This window comes from Mchenga conophoros, linkage group LG14 (genome assembly GCF_057382185.1).
Source record: "Mchenga conophoros isolate Kocher_MC1m ecotype Shallow Benthic linkage group LG14, M_conophoros_male_GT1.1, whole genome shotgun sequence".
Taxonomy (NCBI): domain Eukaryota; kingdom Metazoa; phylum Chordata; class Actinopteri; order Cichliformes; family Cichlidae; genus Mchenga; species Mchenga conophoros.
Genome location: NC_140539.1, coordinates 27,095,089 through 27,114,374, shown reverse-complemented (window position 1 = coordinate 27,114,374; position 19,286 = coordinate 27,095,089). Strand labels below are relative to the sequence as shown.

Genomic DNA, 19,286 nt, shown 5'->3' with positions numbered 1-19,286 from the left:
TAATTTATTCAAGTCAGAGAATGGTGCATATAATTTTATTTTTGCTTGATGCATAAAGTTAAAAGATTAAAACTGATAAAACAAGTTAAAAAAAAGAGACTTTTCCATTCGATTACATTTTGTATGATGGATTATGCAGAAAAAGTAGAATTGGGCTGAAAGATCTATCGCTTTATCACCTATTCAGGTTGTAAATTGTGCTTGTAAAAAGTAACTAAGTAACTAAGTAATTAATTACTTTTGAAAATAAGTAATCAGTAAAGTAACAGGATTACTTTTTCGGGGAAGTAATCAGTAATTAGTTGCTGATTACTTTTTCAAGTAACTTGACCAACACTGCACAAGACCAAGGCTACCAAAATAAAGCAAGAAATAACCCCCCCCCCCCCCCCCCCAAAAAAAAAAAAAAAAAAAAACCAGTGACAGTGACACAGAAGGGAAGGCCAAACATAAAAAAGCCTACACAAAATTAATCCCCACTGAAACCAAGAATTCATATTACAGATAATGATCACGAATAAACTAACTAACTAACTAAGAACCCACTGGAGCATTGAATAATAATAAAAAAATGTTAAAGATGAAAATCAATTAACATGATATGTTTATTAGATTAATAATAATAATAATAATAACTATTATTATTATTATTATTTCTTTTAGTTGCACTCAACTATCAGACAGAGGGGAGGATGATGCAGCTGAACAGAGCCAAGTTTATGGTGAATGGAGGTATTGGATATGTCCTCAAGCCTCCTCCAATGTGTAAAGGTACAGCAACAAACTCACTGCAAACTCACAAATAGGTCAGCGTTTATAAAAGATTATTTGTGAATAGCATTAACTGATAATTAAATCAGTACCTATTTGTTTTTCCCAGGATTATAGTACATTATACATTACATTGTACATTATAGTTGGAATGGAAACATGCTGGAACATGTTAAGTCAGTGTTCATTGAAGAAAGCATAATAAGAATTTAACTGTAAGAGATATTAACTAAAATTATAGTTTCAGTGCATGTTTTGCTAGAGCAATCAGAGGAAGAACTTTCTGATCATGTTACATAATTCAGCATAATGTTTGGGAACTCTGCTGTGTTTTTAACATGCTGTAAGTTTGAGATATCCTTCTCTTCACCCACCTCAGTTCATTAGAGAGATTTCATTTTACAGTACAGCGTTGTTTGCTTTATAATTATCTATCCAACTGGGAGTTAGCTGCATGACACGAGAGAGGCACTGATGAATTTTTTAGCAGGCTTGCTTCAGGTGTAGTTTGCAGTTCTAGTCTGTACAATTTCTTTACGGTTTACTAAATGTGTGCAGCATGAAAGCAAGTCATGGATGTTTTTTTTGTATTTACTGCTGGAATTAATCAAAGTTGGTGCGCTGCTGTCTGTTATTCCCTCTAGGCACCTTCAACCCATTCTGTGATGATCCCCTTCCAGCTTATCCCAAGAAGCAGCTCATTCTCAAGATCATTAGCGGACAGCAGTTGCCCAAACCGCCAGATTCCATGCTGGGGGACCGTGGAGAGGTAAAAACATACCAAAACACATCCCCTGTTTCCACATTCTCCATCTGTCATCTCTTCTCTCCCTCTCTGTCTCTCTCTTGTTCTTACACGCTATTGCACACATTTGGACAATTATTTGACTGTTTAGATCTTCCAGTTGCTCTCTTTCTTAATATAGCCAGGGTCATAAAATGAAATACAATTCATTTCATTGCTTTTTCTCCTCCATCAGATTATTGATCCTTTTGTTGAAGTGGAAATAATCGGTTTGCCAGTTGACTGCTGCAAGGAACAGACCCGAGTTGTTGATGATAATGGTTAGACACACACACAGACCAAAAATTGCACATTTCTACACTGACCTAACCTGAACTATATACAACGAGTATAAATTATGTAATATAATATTTTCTCATAACTGTTTTACATGCTTTTGTGTAAAAAGGATGAATGTGGAATATTTGTGTATGTGTGAGTTTTGTTTGCTTATATTTTGTGTTTTACAGTGTTCATACTATAGAATAAAATGCAAGTATGGCATGCAAAAAAAGCAGATAAAGTCACAGGTCTTTTCACCTCTATCATATTCTGGTAATGGCATTGTTGTAAAAAACAGAGCAAACCAATGAAACAATGCCACAGATATTGCATTTTACTCTGGGCTGTGAAGCACAGCCTGGATAAAAAATCAGATTAATTAATTAATGAAACAATGGAAGCAAAAAGGCGTGATCTTCGGGTGTCACCCCAAACGTGACTCCACAGATGAGAGCACTCTGCAGGGGCAGGGAGAATGCCTCCTCTGGGAAAGATTATGAAGCCCGGGAGCTCAACAGTATTATATGATCAGTGTGAGATCCTACCTTTTATCGACGGAAGTCTTGCAGTGTGTGGGTGTGTGCTTTAACGGCATACTAATGAAATGGATAATAATAATTAAATTAAGCTTACTGTATATATATATATATACACACACACACACACACACACACACACACACACACACACACACACACACACACACACACACACACATATATATATATACACGTATATATGTATATATGTATATATATATGTTCTTTCTTCAGGTTTTAACCCAGTATGGGAGGAGACTCTGACCTTTACACTTCACATGGCTGAGGTGGCATTGGTGCGTTTCCTTGTCTGGGACCATGACCCGATTGGAAGGGACTTTATTGGTCAACGGACTGTTGCTTTCACCAGCCTGATGCCTGGTTTGTGAAGACTCTGTTTTACATATTGTACTTACTGTGCATGAATGACATAAACATAAGTGAGGACAAGGTTGTTACTTATGGCTAGAATCAATATAGTACTAGGATAATTTTCCCTTTGTGGATTAGATGGTGCTATTGCTAAGGGATATATCATCTCCTGGTTGTATTAGGTAAACCATGATTTCATGTAACTATATAGTGAAAAAAAAGTTATTTGTCAGGTTATCTTTTTACTCTTTTCTTTTCTTTTTTATCTTTCCTTTCCTTTTCTTTTCTTTTCTAAATTTGGATCCATTTGAATTTCTTTTGAAATCCTGAAGATCACCCTGCATCATTTGATAACATCTGTTATCTGTGTTAAACACACTGTTTAGCTCACATGCTTTCTCTCTTCATCTCTAACCACAGGTTACAGACACGTTTACTTGGAAGGGCTAACTGAAGCTTCCATTTTTGTGCACGTGTCAGTGCATGATGTCTATGGGAAGGTAAGTGCCCTATACGCCTGGGGAATCCCCTTGTTAGCCTTTTTCATCAAGTGACACATTTTTTTAACAGGTAAACAGAAAATTGCTTTTTTCTCAACACACCAGTCCATTTAAGCTATGCTCAATACTTTGTCTTTCTAGTGGAGCCCTCTAGTGCTGAACCCCAGCTTTACCATAATGCACTTTCTAGGATCTAATAAGGTATACCTGTTTACTAGGGTCTGTGTGCTGCTGCATGAAAAAGCAATGCATGATGCAAATGTGCAGTCTGGCTTATCTTCAGTGACTTTTTGTGTGTGACATTTCAATTGACTGAGTCATGCAGTTTACTTACAAATTAAGCTTTCATTCAGATTTTTTTTTTTTTTTACCTGTTGTTGTCTTATTATGAGAGTACATGTAATTATTTTTAATGTCAGCATGTGTGCACAACCAAACAACAGCTTTTTGCATTTTGTTTGCTGTGGTGACTAAGGAGTAAGGGTGCCATCTATAGACAATGTTCATGAAAGCAGGTAGTTGTTAACTGGTCATATCCAGTACATGCCAAACCTCTCATCGTTTATATAAAATTCCACATCAACATTTTAACTTCAAACTGAAATGTTGTAATGAATTTAGATTATTTTAGATCGACACACTGGTTGATCAGGCATTACTTATACATTTTTCTTCTTGTTTGGCTCTTGTCCTCAGAGTAATCAGCTACGAGGTATCCGAGGTTTCTTTAACCGTTCTTCCAAGTCCTCCGTTGACACAAATTCCAGTGGTCCTCGAAAACGCTCCATCAGTGATCACCTCCTGCGACGCACGGCAAGTGCCCCGGCAAAGGGACGGAAGAAGACAAAGATGATGCTGTCAGAGTCAGTGGCTTCAATATCAGACCATAAGAATGGCACAGGTGCAGCTGCTGCAGGAGGAGAGGGTGTGTCTGGGAAGGAAGGAGGGATGGAGAGACGTCTCCAGCCTCGAGCCCCACTTATTCACAGGCCGATCTCCATGCCCTTAGACAGACTTCTGCAAGGGCAGCTTTCCATCTGCTCCCCAGACAAAGAACAGCATGACATAGGTGCAGACACTATTATTGGTGGGTATTTTCCATTCATCCTGCAGTCAAAGATGGAAATAAATACAGAAATTATATAAATTACTGAGAAAATTGAACCATTCTAGTTTAAATACCATCATATGACTGTTTTTGTGACTTGGCACTATTTAATTAAAATTTAACTGAATTAAATATATTTGTAAGATTCATGATCTAATATCAGACACTAACACATATCAGGCCACAGCAATCTGTGGCAAAAACAACAGAGTCAAAATGTGAAACATTAAATTTTTTAATGCCTTGTTTTTAAACTACAGCATATTTTTAAACTGTTATATTTTTTTGAATGTTACATGGAGTTGCCTTGATTTGCTTTGCAGATTAATAAATGTAAAATATTTTCTGATTTCTCTCCCTTGCTTTACTTCATGCTACAAAACTCATGTACAGTAACCATGTGAACTGACAGACTACAGCCTATTCTTCATAATACCTTAACGTGCCTTTTCTGTCCCATCTTCATTTGTGTGTTTCCTTATAGTAGAGAACTGACTAGGATATGCCTACAGGTAATCTAAAATACCTATTGTCTGAAGGTTGCATCGTTCAAAAACATACCAGTATTGCGTCCACCCAGTGTATTTTGTTGGAAAGTGGCCTGAGAAATATATTACTGTGCCATGTTATCCCATTTGACCATCTCCGTCCTGATCTGATCTTTGCAAACATGGATTCTTTCTTTATTTAAAACCTCCACCATCTTCTCCTTTCACAGTTGTACTTGGTGATCCATTTGTCTGTGTTTTGCTGTTGCCTTGTTTTGGCTGGATTGTTATTTGTTGTCAGTGTTGGTCTGCTTGGTATTCAAAATCAGTTATTGTATATAAGCATCTCTTTATTAATCCCGTATTTCATTTATCTGTGTCCACAGGATCCTGCCTTTTTGACAGGCCAAGGTCTTCATCTGTTGACCTACTCATCGAATCATCACTTGCCACAGAATCAAACACCCCTTCTCCCTCTAAGACATACAGAAACAAAGAATTTCACCAGTCAGAGACTTCTTATCTGGTTGTTGGTGTTGGAGAAGTGAGGAAGGAAGAAGACTATGCGAATTACCAACCAGAAGTCAACAAATCCAAGATCATCTCCACAAGAACAGAGAAAAACTCTCTTGTACTGCCTGCAATGAATAGCCAAATGCAACTGGATAAACCAGAAACATCATTAAGCAGCACAACATTCACAGTTGCACCTTCAGTGTCTTCATCCTCCTCCCCTGTCCCCTCATCTGTGGCCCCCCTTCCCCCTGTCAACAGGTACTGTGATTTAAAGAGCCCCAGCTCTATGCATGACAGCACAATTTCCAGAATTATTGATGCTGTATCCTTAAGCAATGAGGAAGACACATGTGGCTCTGTTTCAGCTCTTATTGGTCAATTTGAAAGCACTGTTGACCAAAACAGTTTCACATCTCATGATATGATCCCATCCCATCATTCAAACTTGAGGCCTACTACCCCTAAAACACTAGAAGAGTTCAGATCTCCTCTGAAAACCAGCGCAGATTCCCCCTACAAGAAAAATCCCACAAGTCCCCAGAAGGCAGTTCAAAAAGCAAATAATGTAAATCAGGAAATCTGTTCACCTCACAAAAGTATCCAACGTGCACCAGCCCCCATCTCCAGCCCAGAAACCACTGAGCTTGAGGAGGTCTATACCATTCTAGATGAGGAGGTTTTGTCGCCAGTATCAGTGTACAACCTGAAGAAACAGACAGTCCATGTTCAGGCAGACACTTTAAAGAGCACACCCTCAAGCAGTTTGGGGTCATCTCCAGCAAAGGTGGTTCAGGGACTGAGGAACAGTCATAATATAGGCTGGGATTGTGTGGAAAGAAAAAGAGATGATGAGATAGAGGAGAGGGTGTATGAAGAGGTGACTGATCCCCCAGGACCAATGAGTGAAACAGAACAAAATACTTCTAAAAGGTACATAGGCTCTTCTGTAAACGGTCACAGTTTCCAGATTCCCTGCGATTCATCTGGAAAAGTTTTTACAGAAGTGGAGTTAAATGTTGATGAGGATCCACTGGAGACGATGCTGACTTCCCCAAGACATTGTGAGTTTGGGCTTATGAGTCCTATCAAACGCCAGGCTATATATGAAAACCATGAGTCCACTCCCAGCTGCTTCCTACAAAAACAGCCTTCTTCATATTATGATTCCCAACAGCAGTACTCATCACGTTCCTCTCACGTTGCATTTTCACAACATCATTCCCTCATGAATCAACCTTCTTATCAGCAGTTCAGTCACGATGAACATCATGACAGCTCCCAGACTTCCCTCCACTATAGACTTTTTAACTCTAGACCCTCTAAACCCAGTCCACTGCGTCAAAACAGCTACCCCATACCTCAGAGAAATTCCGAGGCCCTTAACTACACCAGAGACTTCAGCACTTCCTACCAGCAGAGGAGCTACAGTGGGAATCGTATCCTAAACATGTCTCATCAAGACAAGCTGGGGTATGAACAGCTGGAGAGGGAGCAAGCAGGATGTTACCAAAATGGTATTTCCTCTTCAGAAAGCCTCCATGATCAATCTGCTACATCTGTAAACAGCTGTAGAGACAGAGGCCTTTATTCCCCCTCTTCAGACTGTGAAGCAGTATACAGCCATCTGGACTATGACTGCATTATGTCCTCTAAGGCGCCACAGAACAGTCAGCTACACAACCAAAGTCAAACACAATCATTTGACCAACAGCAGTCATGGAACCACGAGGTTTCTCAGATTAATTATAGGCACCAGCCACAGGCTGAAACCAGAACTACACGACAGTCTAGTTTAAAGCCTTTATCACCTCTTTCTCAGTCTGATACTATAGACTCCACAGCCCCCAATCCATGCAAATCCAAATCCCTGGGAGACTTAACCTCTGAAGACATATCATGCAACTTTCAGAGCAAATACCACATTATTAGTCGCAGTTTCATCACGCCCCATATGAGGAAGCAAAAGAAGTCGGGCACCATAGAGGGAGTAACTTTCCAGTCACAGTCGTGTGATCCTCTTACCGAACAGCTACGTAAGCTGGTCAGTTTGGAGGGGGATGACAGTGACATCGATAGGCCCCAGTCTCCTCAGTTGCAAGAAAAATCCCCACTGTCACAGCCACAGGCACCAAGTTTAGCTCCTGTTGTGTCCAGGGATATAGATGATTCCCCTCCACCCCTAACACGTCGCCTATCCTCCCGTAGTCAAAGCCGTGTACGTCACATCAATAGCCGGGCTCGCGAAAGACAGCAAGAAGCTCTAAAACCTCGCTCAGGGGTGGTCATCAATAGCACTGGTGGCATTGGTGGGGTGGTATTAAGGAATAAACCAGCCTCACAGAATCCTCCAACGAACAGACACTCTACTGGTTCTTACATAGCAGGTTATCTTGGTCAGCTGGAAGACAGGGGACTTCCCGAAGGAGCTTGCACATCGTTACGTTACGGAAATGGTGACCATTATGGAGATCGATACTATACTGATGACTCTCTTCCACCTGCAAACACAAGCCACTCAGTGTCTGAGCCCGAGGTCTACTTTCTGCTCAGACTCTAATTCTGATAACTTTACATGAAATTAAGAATCTGCCAGTGATTCTTGATTAACTTCTGTTATACCAAAAGTCTGGGGATCAATGAAATAAGCACTTGCTTGTTCTCATGTTTGTTAACCCCAAGTTGAATAAATGTTTATTCTGGGCTGTTTTTAGAAAAGATAAAAGTAAAGCATCTCATATAATCCATGGTTGGATCTGACAGCATGAATTGCCTGTATGAAATGTCCACTATTTCAATAGTGAATGGTCTTTCTAGTCGGCTATATATTGTCTGTATTATGCTTAATGTGTAAATGTACTTGGGAACTTTGGGTCCCTCCAAACGGCTTCCTAGACTGATTGTACAGATACTTGTTATCTTTGTCCCAGTGATGTACTGTCCAAAATATGTACACTGACTATGAAGCAAAAAAAAAAAAAAAGAAGCATTGGCTGTTAAGCAGAGAGGGAATGTCTTTCTGTGTATCATTTGAATGTGTAGTAGTATCAAACAGCTAGTTTGAATTGATGGATTTCATCTTCATATCAAATGTAAGTCTTCCTTCTCTTTCCGGTGGTATTTCTTTATTTGTGTTGTGTGTAAATATTCCTGACATGATTTTTCATCTCAGATGAGTTTTAGTTGAGAATCAGTTCTAACTGTACATTTATGTTTGTGCATGTTACTTGTGAACATGTCAAGCATGACTATGCACCAGTTTATACAATAGGTGTTGCATTGACCAACCTTATTTGCACAGAACAAACAGTTGTATTGGATACAACAGAGGGCATAGGCTGGTTTGTATTGGGTGCAATACAGTACATAGACTTCTTTGCTTGGACTTGTTGCTCTTTTTGATTTGTAGAATTTGAAAATGTGATTGCAAATTAAGAAAAAAAATGAGTTTAAAGGTTTTTATTTTTATAATTGCTTTGATACAGACTGCAAAAATGATCTTTTAGTTCTGTTCATTTTTATTTTGTATACGTAATGGACTGAAAAGGCAGAGTGACAACTACACTGGGCCAAGCAGAGGAGAGGAGCGTAGTAAGACTGCAGTTTTGGTGGGTTTTTTCTTTTTTGTTTCAGTGTTGCACCATCTTTTTTCTTTGTATGGCTGCTCACTGAAGAACTATGAGCATTTTCTTATCAATGCAATAAAATTATGAGATATTTGGTATCAGCAAATGACATGTTTTTTTTCTGTGTAGTAACAGATAATCAATCAAGAATGCGGCTGAAGCTCAAAATCGATTCATTGTAAGACATAAACAGCCTCTTCTTTCCCCATATGCCACCTAAAACGTAACGGGATGTAATTGCTCATGAAATGTAATAGTGTAATAGAAAGTGTAATACAGCTGACAAATGATACACCTGTTGCTCTGGATACACAACTCCCACAGTACAAACGTTCAGGGAAATATGAGAGAAAAGAGGCATACAGCTACATAGTTTGAATGTTTATTTTTTTTTTGATTTATTCAACTTTAGGCTCATTAAGACAAGATCTGAGCCAAGACTTTGCTTTTCTACCCTAATGCTCAGTATCTCAGTCGCCTTAGTTCATCCACACAATACCAAACATCACAACATCTATAACAGTGGCTGTAAGCTTTGCTTTCCAAATTAAATATTAAACTTACAAGCCACCTAAAAGCAAGAGACAGTGAAAATTGCCTTAATTATAAAGCTAATTTAATGGATTTTAGAAAGGCTATGAGATGTTGTTATTTTTCTTATGTCAGCATAATACACACAATCTACTTTTTAGGTACACCTTGCTAGCACCAAGTTGGACAGCCTCAGAGGATGGATACACTGTCATAAAAGGATGGACATGGTTAGCAATAAAAGGTAAACTGTGGCGTTTAAATGATGCTTAGTTGGTGCTAAGGGACCAAAGGTGTGCTAGGACAATATTCTCCACACCATTAAACCACCAGCAGCAGCCTGAACACCTGACAGAAGGCACAATGAAGCCATGCTTTCATGTCATTTATGCCAAGTTGTTATTCCTGCAGCTGAAATCGAGTCATCAGAACAACATTATTTACATATTGTAATTACATTTTTCCCAAAGGAACTGCTGCTTGCTGGATCGTTTCTCTTTTTCAGATCATTCTTTGCTCCAGGTCCAGACGGCTTCCCTGCAGAATTCTACAAAGAATTCTGGACAATTCTGGCACCAGTATTCCACAGAATGTTGCAGGAAATCGAGGAAAAGGGCAGACTACCACCAAATATGAATTCTGCCAACATTAGTCTCCTGCTAAAACCAGGCAAAGACCCTTTATTTCCCTCAAGCTATCGTCCAATTTCTCTTTTAAATGTAGACCTTAAAATAATCTGCAAAGCTCTCTCAAAGAGATTAGAGAAAATGACCCCCCTCTTAATTCATCCTGACCAAACTGGTTTCATAAAAGGTCGGCACTCCTCAACAAACACTCGTAGATTACTTAATTTAATAGACTACTCATACGATAAAAACATCGAAACCATAATATTATCTCTAGATGCAGAAAAAGCATTTGACAGAGTTAATTGGAAATTTTTATTCGCAACTTTACACAAATTTGGTTTTGGAAACTCTTTCATAAACTGGATAAGAATATTATACAATTCCCCAACGGCTCGTATCAGAACAAATGACCAGACATCCTCCAGCTTCTGTCTCCTGAGGGGCACCAGACAGGGATGCCCACTCTCCCCTTCACTTTTTGCAATTTTTATCGAACCTCTAGCAGCAGCATTTAGACAGGCTACAACAATTAAGGGCATAAAATGTAAGAACATAGAACATAAAATCAGTCTCTATGCGGATGATGTGTTGCTTTTTCTGCAAAACACACAAACCAACCTCTCTGAGGTAATTACTTTAATAAACTGGTTTTCAAGAGTTTCAGATTATTCAATTAACTGGCCAAAATCTACAGTTCTCCCCATTAACTGCTCCTTCCATAATTCTTCCTCTGCCCCACTGCAATCCGGAAATATTAAATATTTAGGTATTAATGTCTCTCCTAAGCTTTCAGACTTAACTAAACTAAACCACATCCCACTTCTAAAGAAAGTAGAAGGCAATCTGACTAGATGGAAATCTTTACCCATATCACTCATGGGAAGGGTCGCCACTATAAAAATGATGATCTTGCCAAAAATAAATTACTTATTTTTGATGATCCCTAACAAACCATCACAAGATTGGTTCAGATCTCTGGATTCGTATACTTCCAAATTCCTTTGGAAAGATAAACCCCCGCATATTAGCTTAAAAACGCTACAAAGAACCAAGGATAGAGGAGGATTAGATCTGCCTAATTTTCACCAATACTTCTTAGCCAACAGGCTTCAGTTCATCTCAGAATGGTTAAAACATACCTTCTTAGTTGAGCCCTGGCTAGATGTTGAACAGGCACTATGCAAGGATCTAGAGATTTCAGACCTACCATTTATTAGCTCAAACATCAAAAGACATGAATGCTTTAAAAGTATCAACATCAGCTTTTCTCTAACAGCATGGTGGGAGTTTCTAAAAATAACGGAGTCTTCATTAATCCCATGCAAACGTACACCTATCTGGAATAACCCTGACATATTACAAAACAATAATATGATTAATTTCCCAGAATGGAGTTGTAAAGGAATTAAATACTTAGAACATATATTAGAGGGAACAGAATTTATTCCATTTGACAGACTAGTTGAACAATATGGGATCAACAAGACAAGGTTTTTAGAATATCAACAAATTAAATCCATAGTAAAAAAGAAATTTAACCTCAGTCAAGTTGAATTACAAACACCACTAAGTGCGGCACATTTTCTTACTCTTAAATCCCCCAAATTATTATCTAAAATATACAGAACACTTTCTAAATTAGATGAATCAATATCCCTTCCTACTGCAAAGTGGGAAGCAGATTTATCAGTCAACCTAGACCAAAACTTCTGGTCTCAGATTTGCTTAAAAACTTTTAAATTAATTAAAAATCCCAGTCTGCAATTAATACAATACAAAATACTTCATAGAGTGCACTATACGGGTCATCGGATGTTCAAGATGGGCTTTACATCTTCCAACAACTGCTCACACTGTCAAGGCAATACACCAGACAATTACATCCACGCTCTTTGGTTCTGTCCACCAGTGCAAAAGTTTTGGCGCGAGATATGTGAAGACTTATCAAAGTGTCTGAAATGTAACATTCCAACTTCCCCCTTAGTGTGTCTACTGGGCAGCTTAGATAATGTCACTTCAGAAAAGAATATAGCCCATATGATCTTCACTGCCCTATGCATAGCCAAGAAAACAGTCCTCATGAACTGGAAAAATAAAAATAATCTTAATTCTAACCAATATAGAAATTATCTATTAGATTACATTAGTCTTGACACAGCCTCTGCCACCACATTAGATCAATTGCTCTGGGCCCCTTTTATCAGCTCCATCACCTAGTGGGGGTGGGGCATAGCTGGACTGGCCATCGGGCATACCGGGCATTTGCCCGGTGGGCCGCTGGCGATTTTTTGTTTTTATGGGCCGATGGATTTTTTATTTTATTTTTTTATTTTTTAGGAAGGGTATATATAATGAAAGGTGTTGGATTGGCCAATTGGTCATGATCGACTCTGGGCTGGACCAATTACAGCCGAGGAGGCTGGATGCACCCTCCCCCTTGTTTAGCAATCACGTGATTTTCGCGCATTGCATGCCGGGAACCCGTGGCAAAACAATCCAAGTACCGCATCAAATGCAAACATTTGCTGCACCGCAAAACGTTCATTCTCCGGTTCCAATACCTTCTTTTTTTTTCTTTGCCGCACAAAAAAGGAATGTACAAAACAAAAGGAGAACAATGCCGGTCCGTACAAAGACAGACTCGACGAAAAGACAAAGAAAAGATACGAGGAAAAAATCAAAGGAGTGAAAGAGTGAACAAAAGACGTCAGCGTGCTGCCCAACTTTCACCACGCTCAGATTTATAATTATACGCTTCTTGGAGTGAGTGCACACACTCGTGAAGTTTAGTAACTTCAGGTCACTGCAACAAGCCCAGGTACAGTTTACCGACGGATGGGTACAGGACCTTGAAATGCACCGTGTAGAACGAAAGACTATTGTACATATCATAAGTTTACCAGTCTCACAAATCGTCTTCATAAATACACATTCATTAACAGTTTATTAATAGGACCTTTGAGCTCAACGGTAATTAATTAGTAGTGGAAATAATTTCTGGTAGTGTAACAGTGTTTATCTGGTATTATTCCACTTGCCACAAATATCAGTGTCATGGGGAAACAGCGCCCCCCCTCTCAGTGTGGCTGGTTAGGTGAGGCTGGCTGCAGTAATCGCTGCCAGTCTGCCGTAGCCATACGAGAGGTGAGTTGTATTGTTCCGCACACAATATAGCTAAGTAGTACAGACACATAAAACATGTTTGATTAGCTGACGAGCACCGAGTGTAATAAGTGCTTAGTGGACACATGTCCAACACCAGTTTTATGTACTTTTCATTTGTTTATTAATGTGTGAAACTGTATGCTAAAGCGGAATGCTAATGAGATGTTCTGCCGTAGTGTGCTGTGCGGAGTGGTGTGTGGCGAGCCTGTGCACTGATAATACACCGTTGTTTCCATTCAGGTACATCATTTGTTGTTGCTGTTATTTTATTGTATATTAGAAATTGTAATATTGCTGCAGTAATCGCTGCCAGTCTGCCGTAGCCATACGAGAGTGTGCTGTGCGGAGTGGTGTATGGCGAGCCTGTGCACTGATAATACACCGTTGTTTCCATTCAGGAAATAAAGTGGCAACGATCGATCAGAGACTCCTTGTCTTTTTAAAAACACTACACAACGCAGAGTCGAGGAGTCTGTTTGGGCCGAACTGTTGCAGCGGGATGAAGCAGAAACCGGTTACAGTAGCATTACAGAAATGTAGCAGTGACAGTAATATTGTATGTTGTAATCGCAATGGACAATTAGTGATACAAAACAACTGTTTTATCCTGTGAGTAAAAGTATATGGTTTTGTCAGTGTACCATGGTTATAACAGAAACGAAACGCAATATTGTGTCAGGACAATTCACTATTTATGCACAATAAACACAATAAATAAAGGAGCATAGCGCGACAATTTCTGTTCAGCGCCAGACTTGCTTGTAACCTATATCACCAATTATGTTAAGAAAAATGACGTATTAACTACTAAAAAACACTGACCTTTGTGGGAATGCTTGGAGCAGACTAACATGTGAGCTGGAGTGTTCTGGGACGTTATATTTGGTATATCCAGACCATCTGTCGGCTCTTACTTCGGAAACATGGCTTAAAAATTTCTCTTCAATGACTTAATCCGATAAAAAAAAAAAAAACGATCTCTTTACCCGTCGGCTTCCCGTGGCTGTCATGCGACCGGCTATTGCAGTTAATAATACAACAGCTTCTTGCCATTTTTTGGGTTTCTTTTTATCGCTGTGTAACTGAGTTCAATTGAAAGCCTGCATGCGCTAGTACCTCTTGCCACAAGTTCCCAGAATCCTTTGCGGTTTTATCCCTGAATGACGTCACATTTTCAATCTTTATCCTGGTGGGCCGGGCTCTAGTCAAAATGCCCGGGCCGATTTTTTGTCCCAGTCCAGCCTTGGGGTGGGGGGTCATAGTTTGGTCCCGCCTTCACTGTTGTGATTGGTGAGGGGGTAGGGACAGGCTTAGGGCGTCGGGGGGTTCCCCAGAGGCATCTTCCTTGGGGGGCTCAACCCGGGGTAGCGGTCACGTCCGGTTGGGGGCTCTGTTGGCTCTCAGGTGACTGTTTCCTCGCGGCTGCGTGCAGCGTGGCTAGGGGAGGGTCTGTGCTGACGGACGTGGGTTACTGACCTGGTAGCCTGGCTGCCCCTGGGTGGGTCCGGGATGGGCGTGAGGTTCTGGGGGCGCTCCGTCTCTGGGCTGGGGCCCGGGCCGGGCCTCGGGGGCTTGGGTCCTGGTTGGTGTGTTGCCGGGGTTGTGGGCGGGTGGGTGCATGGGGGCCCGGCCCTGGAGCAGGGTGCCGCCGGTGCGTCGAGCCGCCTGGGGGGCTCTTCAACTGGTGGGGGGGATGGTCACATCTTGCAGGAGCTTTCTTCTCTTCAGGAACTCTCTGCAGGAGGGGGAGATACAGGAGAGGTGGAGGAAGATCTCAGCCTGGGCGTCTATTGTCTCATGTAGTCTGGAAGATGAGTGGATGGTGGGGTGGGTGCAGTTTTCTCTGTGGTGGGGTTGGGTGGACTGTCCGGGGCTCTGTGGAGCCGGGGGGCGCTACTGCACTGGGCCCCGGTCTGATGGGCCTGGGCCCCCCTTCCCTGGCGGGTCGCGGAGGGTGGGAGTGCCTACTGGGGTCAGCGGGGGAGCTGGCCCCAGGGAGGGGTTACCTGCCCCTCCCTTCCTTCCCTCCCCATCTCCAGCTGCCTCCCTCTTCCCGCTCCTCCACAACCACCCACACATGCAGGGCCTTGGAGTGGGGGTATGTCACCAGGGTGCAGAGGAGGCTACCCCCCCCCCCCCCCCTGTCCCCTTCTGGCTGCCTCTGCCTCAATTTTATCCCACAACTTAGACATTCACATTATTCACACTCTCATTACACATACATATAGGATCTTGGGGGTGGGCACAATCACGGAGTCCAAATTACCATCAGGGTGTATACCTCACCCCTGACGTCGTTGCCCACCTCTCAATTTTAAATACACTTAGTCATTGAGGGCTAGCAGGAGGGACCATGCGCTTACCTGCTGCTCCTTGGCAGGTAGCTCCATGCCCTCCTGGGTTTTAATTGCACCTTAGAACACATATGCATCAACACTACAATGAGCGGGTGGAGGGAGGTTTGGAGTCTTCTCCCACCCCCATTCTCTGCAGCCTGCTGGAGCGGGAGGGCTAGTAGGAGGAGTTGGCCGTCCGACTGCGGTCTGGGGTGTGGGGCCTCCCTGCTGCTGCGGAGTCGGGGTGGTCTGCCTCTCCCCACCGCAGGGAAAAGGGTAACACCACCTGGGTCTGGGTGCAATTCCCCCCTCCAGGGGCAAGGGTACCTAGACCCGGTTTGTAGAGTACGCTTGGGGAGTGTGATCGTGTGTACAGCGTCTCTTTATGTCTGTCTCCACGTTGGTTGAGTGTGGAGTGAGTGCATATGAGAGCATGAGGGTGGGAATGGATGTTTGTGTCTGTGTGTGCCTGTATGTCTGTGTCTATATGTCAGGTTGGGTATCAGACGCCACCTCTCTGGGGACACCTCAGGCCCTCCAAGGTTTGGAGGCCTATCTCCACCCACCACCACTTCCCCTGCCGGTGGCGGACTCCCTCAGGTGTCGGTGTGTTGGTGGTTCTTTGTGTCTGGGGGTGGGCGTCCGGGTACACACCGGCTCACTCCTTGGCGGCCGCTTGTCGGGGCCTGGGGCCTGGGGCTCGCTCGGGCCCCTTTGGAGGTGGGGTGCCCCCGGCCTCTCGGCCTGGGGCTCGGTCACTCAGGCACAGCTGGGGGCCGGCGGAGCTCACGGGCGCGTCACTGCAACTCCCCCTGACTTCTGCTCCGCGGCTGCTGGGCGAGCCCTCATCTGGGACTCTCCTCAGCTCTTACTGGAACAGTGGCGCGGCTGCCCCTCTGTTGGTCTTCCATGGTCTCTTGTGTTCTGGGGGCCTCTGGATGTCTGGAGTTTTGATCTCCTCCATACCTGCTTCACACCCTGGAGGACGGGGCTGTGGCCCCCCCACACTCCCTAGCAGATCATTACATGGAGAAACCTTTGGAATGCAAGCATGCTGATCCACACAGGTATGCACACATGGGTATTCACAGACGCGGACTAAAGCTTTCTTGGCTGCTGCCTCAAAGCACACTGTGCGCTGTCTATCTTGCGTGCTGCACAATATCGTTTATTACTTAGTAAATACTGATATCTATGACTAGCTAGTTTATTGTGATGGTGCTTTGTTTTCTCTATTATTATGTTGCTCTTTGTTGTTTGCTGTCTCCTCTGTTTGTTTTTTTTGTTTGTTTGTTTTTTTTTTTCTCCATACAGGTGACCCAGGAGTTCTTTTTTTTTTTCTCTCCCTTCCCCCCCCTTCTCACCGTCTCTTCTCCCCTTTGGTTTTCTTTCTTTCTCTCCCCCTCTTTCTCTCATTCATTCCCCCTGTCCTATTTATTAAAAAAAAAAAAAAAAAAAAAAAAAAAAAATGACAAAGGATGAACTGAAGCTCTGCCATCACGTAATGTCGCATACTGCTGTTTCTGATGTCATTTAGAAAAAAAAAAAAAAAAAAAAAAAAAGATCATTCTTTGTAAACCCTAGAGATGACTGTGTGCAGATTCTAGTAGATCAGCAGTTTCTGAAATACTCACACCATCCTGTCCAATGCTAACAACCATGGCAAGTTTCTTAAATCACTTTTTGAACTTCAGATGTGATTGGCTAGTTGGATATTTTTATTAGCAAGTAGTTGAACAGCCATACCTAAGAAAGTGGCTGGTGAGTGTATATGTACATAGTCTACAGACTTCTGGTCAGTAACTGGTTTTGCCAGCTACAAACATCAAACAGTAAAGAAAAAGTAAAAAGAATCAAGACTCAATTAGAAAAATCACCGGAAGAAAGATTTGAAGGGCAGCTGGGAACTCGATCCAAAGAAAGATAAATAGTTTTCTAGATATTTTTTGGGCTAACTCCTGCGCTACAATGACCACAGATTATATAAAAAAATATTCACCCATCTTATTTTACACTTAACTGTAATTTCACTTGAGTTCGAATCATCTATATAAATGTAATGTTGAGAATTTTAGAACACATTAAAAAAACAATTAAACAAGTTAAGGTGTAGCACTGGAATTCCAGAAATAACTGGAAATCTTTCAGAGAAAAAAGGTTTTCACAAGAATTTGCAGATGTTCATTCCTTGTATTTAAGAGCTCTTTTTATTATTATTATTATTATTATTATTATTATTATTATTATTATTGTATTATTATAGTATTTTGTATTCTGCAAACACTACTATTTTTGAGCCATCTGATACTGCAGATAAAAAAGATAAAATTAATTAGATCAGATGTGATGTAGAACAAGTCTTGTACACTAAATACATTTCTATTCCTGTAAGCAAAAATGATAGAGCATCCATCCATCCATCCATCCATCCATCCATCCATCCATCCTCATCCGCTTTATCCGAGGCCGGTTGGCGGGGGCAGCAGCTTATAAGCAGAGAGGCCCAGACCTCCCTCTCCCCAGCCACCTCCTCCAGCTTATCCGGGGGAACACCAAGGCGTTCCCAGGCCAGCCGAGAGCCCAGGGTCTGCCCTGGGGCCTCCTCCCGGTGGGACATGCCTGGAACACCTCACCCAGGAGGCGCCCAGGGGGCATCCTTGTCAGATGCCCGAACCACCTCAGCTGGCTCCTTTCGATGTGGAGCAGCAGCTGCTCTACTCTGAGACCCTCCCGGATGGCCGAACTTCTCACCCTATCTCTAAGGGAGAGGCCAGCCACCCTTCGGAGGAAGCTCATTTCTGCCGCTTGTATCCGCGATCTCGTTCTTTCGGTCACTACCCACAGCTCGTGGCCATAGGTGAGGGTAGGGACGTAGATCGACCGGTAAATTGAGAGCTTCGCTTTTACACTCAGCTCCCTCTTCACCACGACGGACCGGTGCAGCGTCCGCATTACTGCAGCTGCAGCCCCAATCCGTCTGTCGATCTCCGGCTCCCTTCTCCCATCACTCGCGAACAAGACCCCGAGATACTTGAACTCCTCCACTTGGGGCAGGAACTCATCCCCGACCTGGAGTGGGCACTCCACCCTTTTCCGGCTGAGAACCATGGCCTCAGATTTGGAGGTGCTGATCCTCATTCCCGCTGCTTCACACTCGGCTGCGAACCGTTCCAGTGCGAGCTGGAAGCCCTCACCCGATGAAGCCAACAGAACCACATCATCCGCAAAAATCAGAGATGAGATTCTGAGGCCACCAAAGCGAAAGCCCTCCGCCACTTGGCTGCGCCAAGAAATCCTGTCCATAAAAATTATGAACAGAACCGGAGACAAAGGGCAGCCCTGGCGGAGCCCATCACCCACCAGGAACGAGTCCGACTTATTGCCGGCAAATGATAGAGCATTTCTAAAATATTGTTTTGAACCTGCAAATAGCAGGGGAATAGTATTTTAATAGTAATTGTAGTAATAGTAGCAATCTTGAAAAAATTGGGCTTCCACAAGTGCCTCTGTGTGCAGTCAGAGCGCCTTATTTCTTTTTTTTTTTTAATCTATTGAATTAATGTAAGCATTTGTTGTGCTCATTCACTACACCAACACTTCACAATTACCTCATTTTATATAAAATACTCCCCCCGGGGGTAC

General features: G+C 42.3%; 1 protein-coding gene across 2 annotated transcripts in view; it reads left to right on the top strand.

Annotated features, from left to right (window-relative positions):
- Window positions 1-9,089, top strand: part of LOC146559939 (1-phosphatidylinositol 4,5-bisphosphate phosphodiesterase eta-1-like) — a 57,201-nt gene extending 48,112 nt beyond the window's left edge. For both annotated transcript variants that reach the window (XM_085243673.1, XM_085243672.1), the window contains exons 16-23: window positions 664-771; window positions 1,416-1,540; window positions 1,752-1,836; window positions 2,611-2,757; window positions 3,169-3,248; window positions 3,390-3,449; window positions 3,945-4,335; window positions 5,231-9,089. In XM_085243673.1, coding sequence (XP_085099799.1) covers window positions 664-771; window positions 1,416-1,540; window positions 1,752-1,836; window positions 2,611-2,757; window positions 3,169-3,248; window positions 3,390-3,449; window positions 3,945-4,335; window positions 5,231-7,917 — 3,683 coding nt within the window. In that variant the 3' untranslated portion in view covers window positions 7,918-9,089. The remainder of the gene's footprint in view (window positions 1-663; window positions 772-1,415; window positions 1,541-1,751; window positions 1,837-2,610; window positions 2,758-3,168; window positions 3,249-3,389; window positions 3,450-3,944; window positions 4,336-5,230) is intronic.
- The last annotated feature ends 10,197 nt before the right edge of the window (window positions 9,090-19,286 follow it).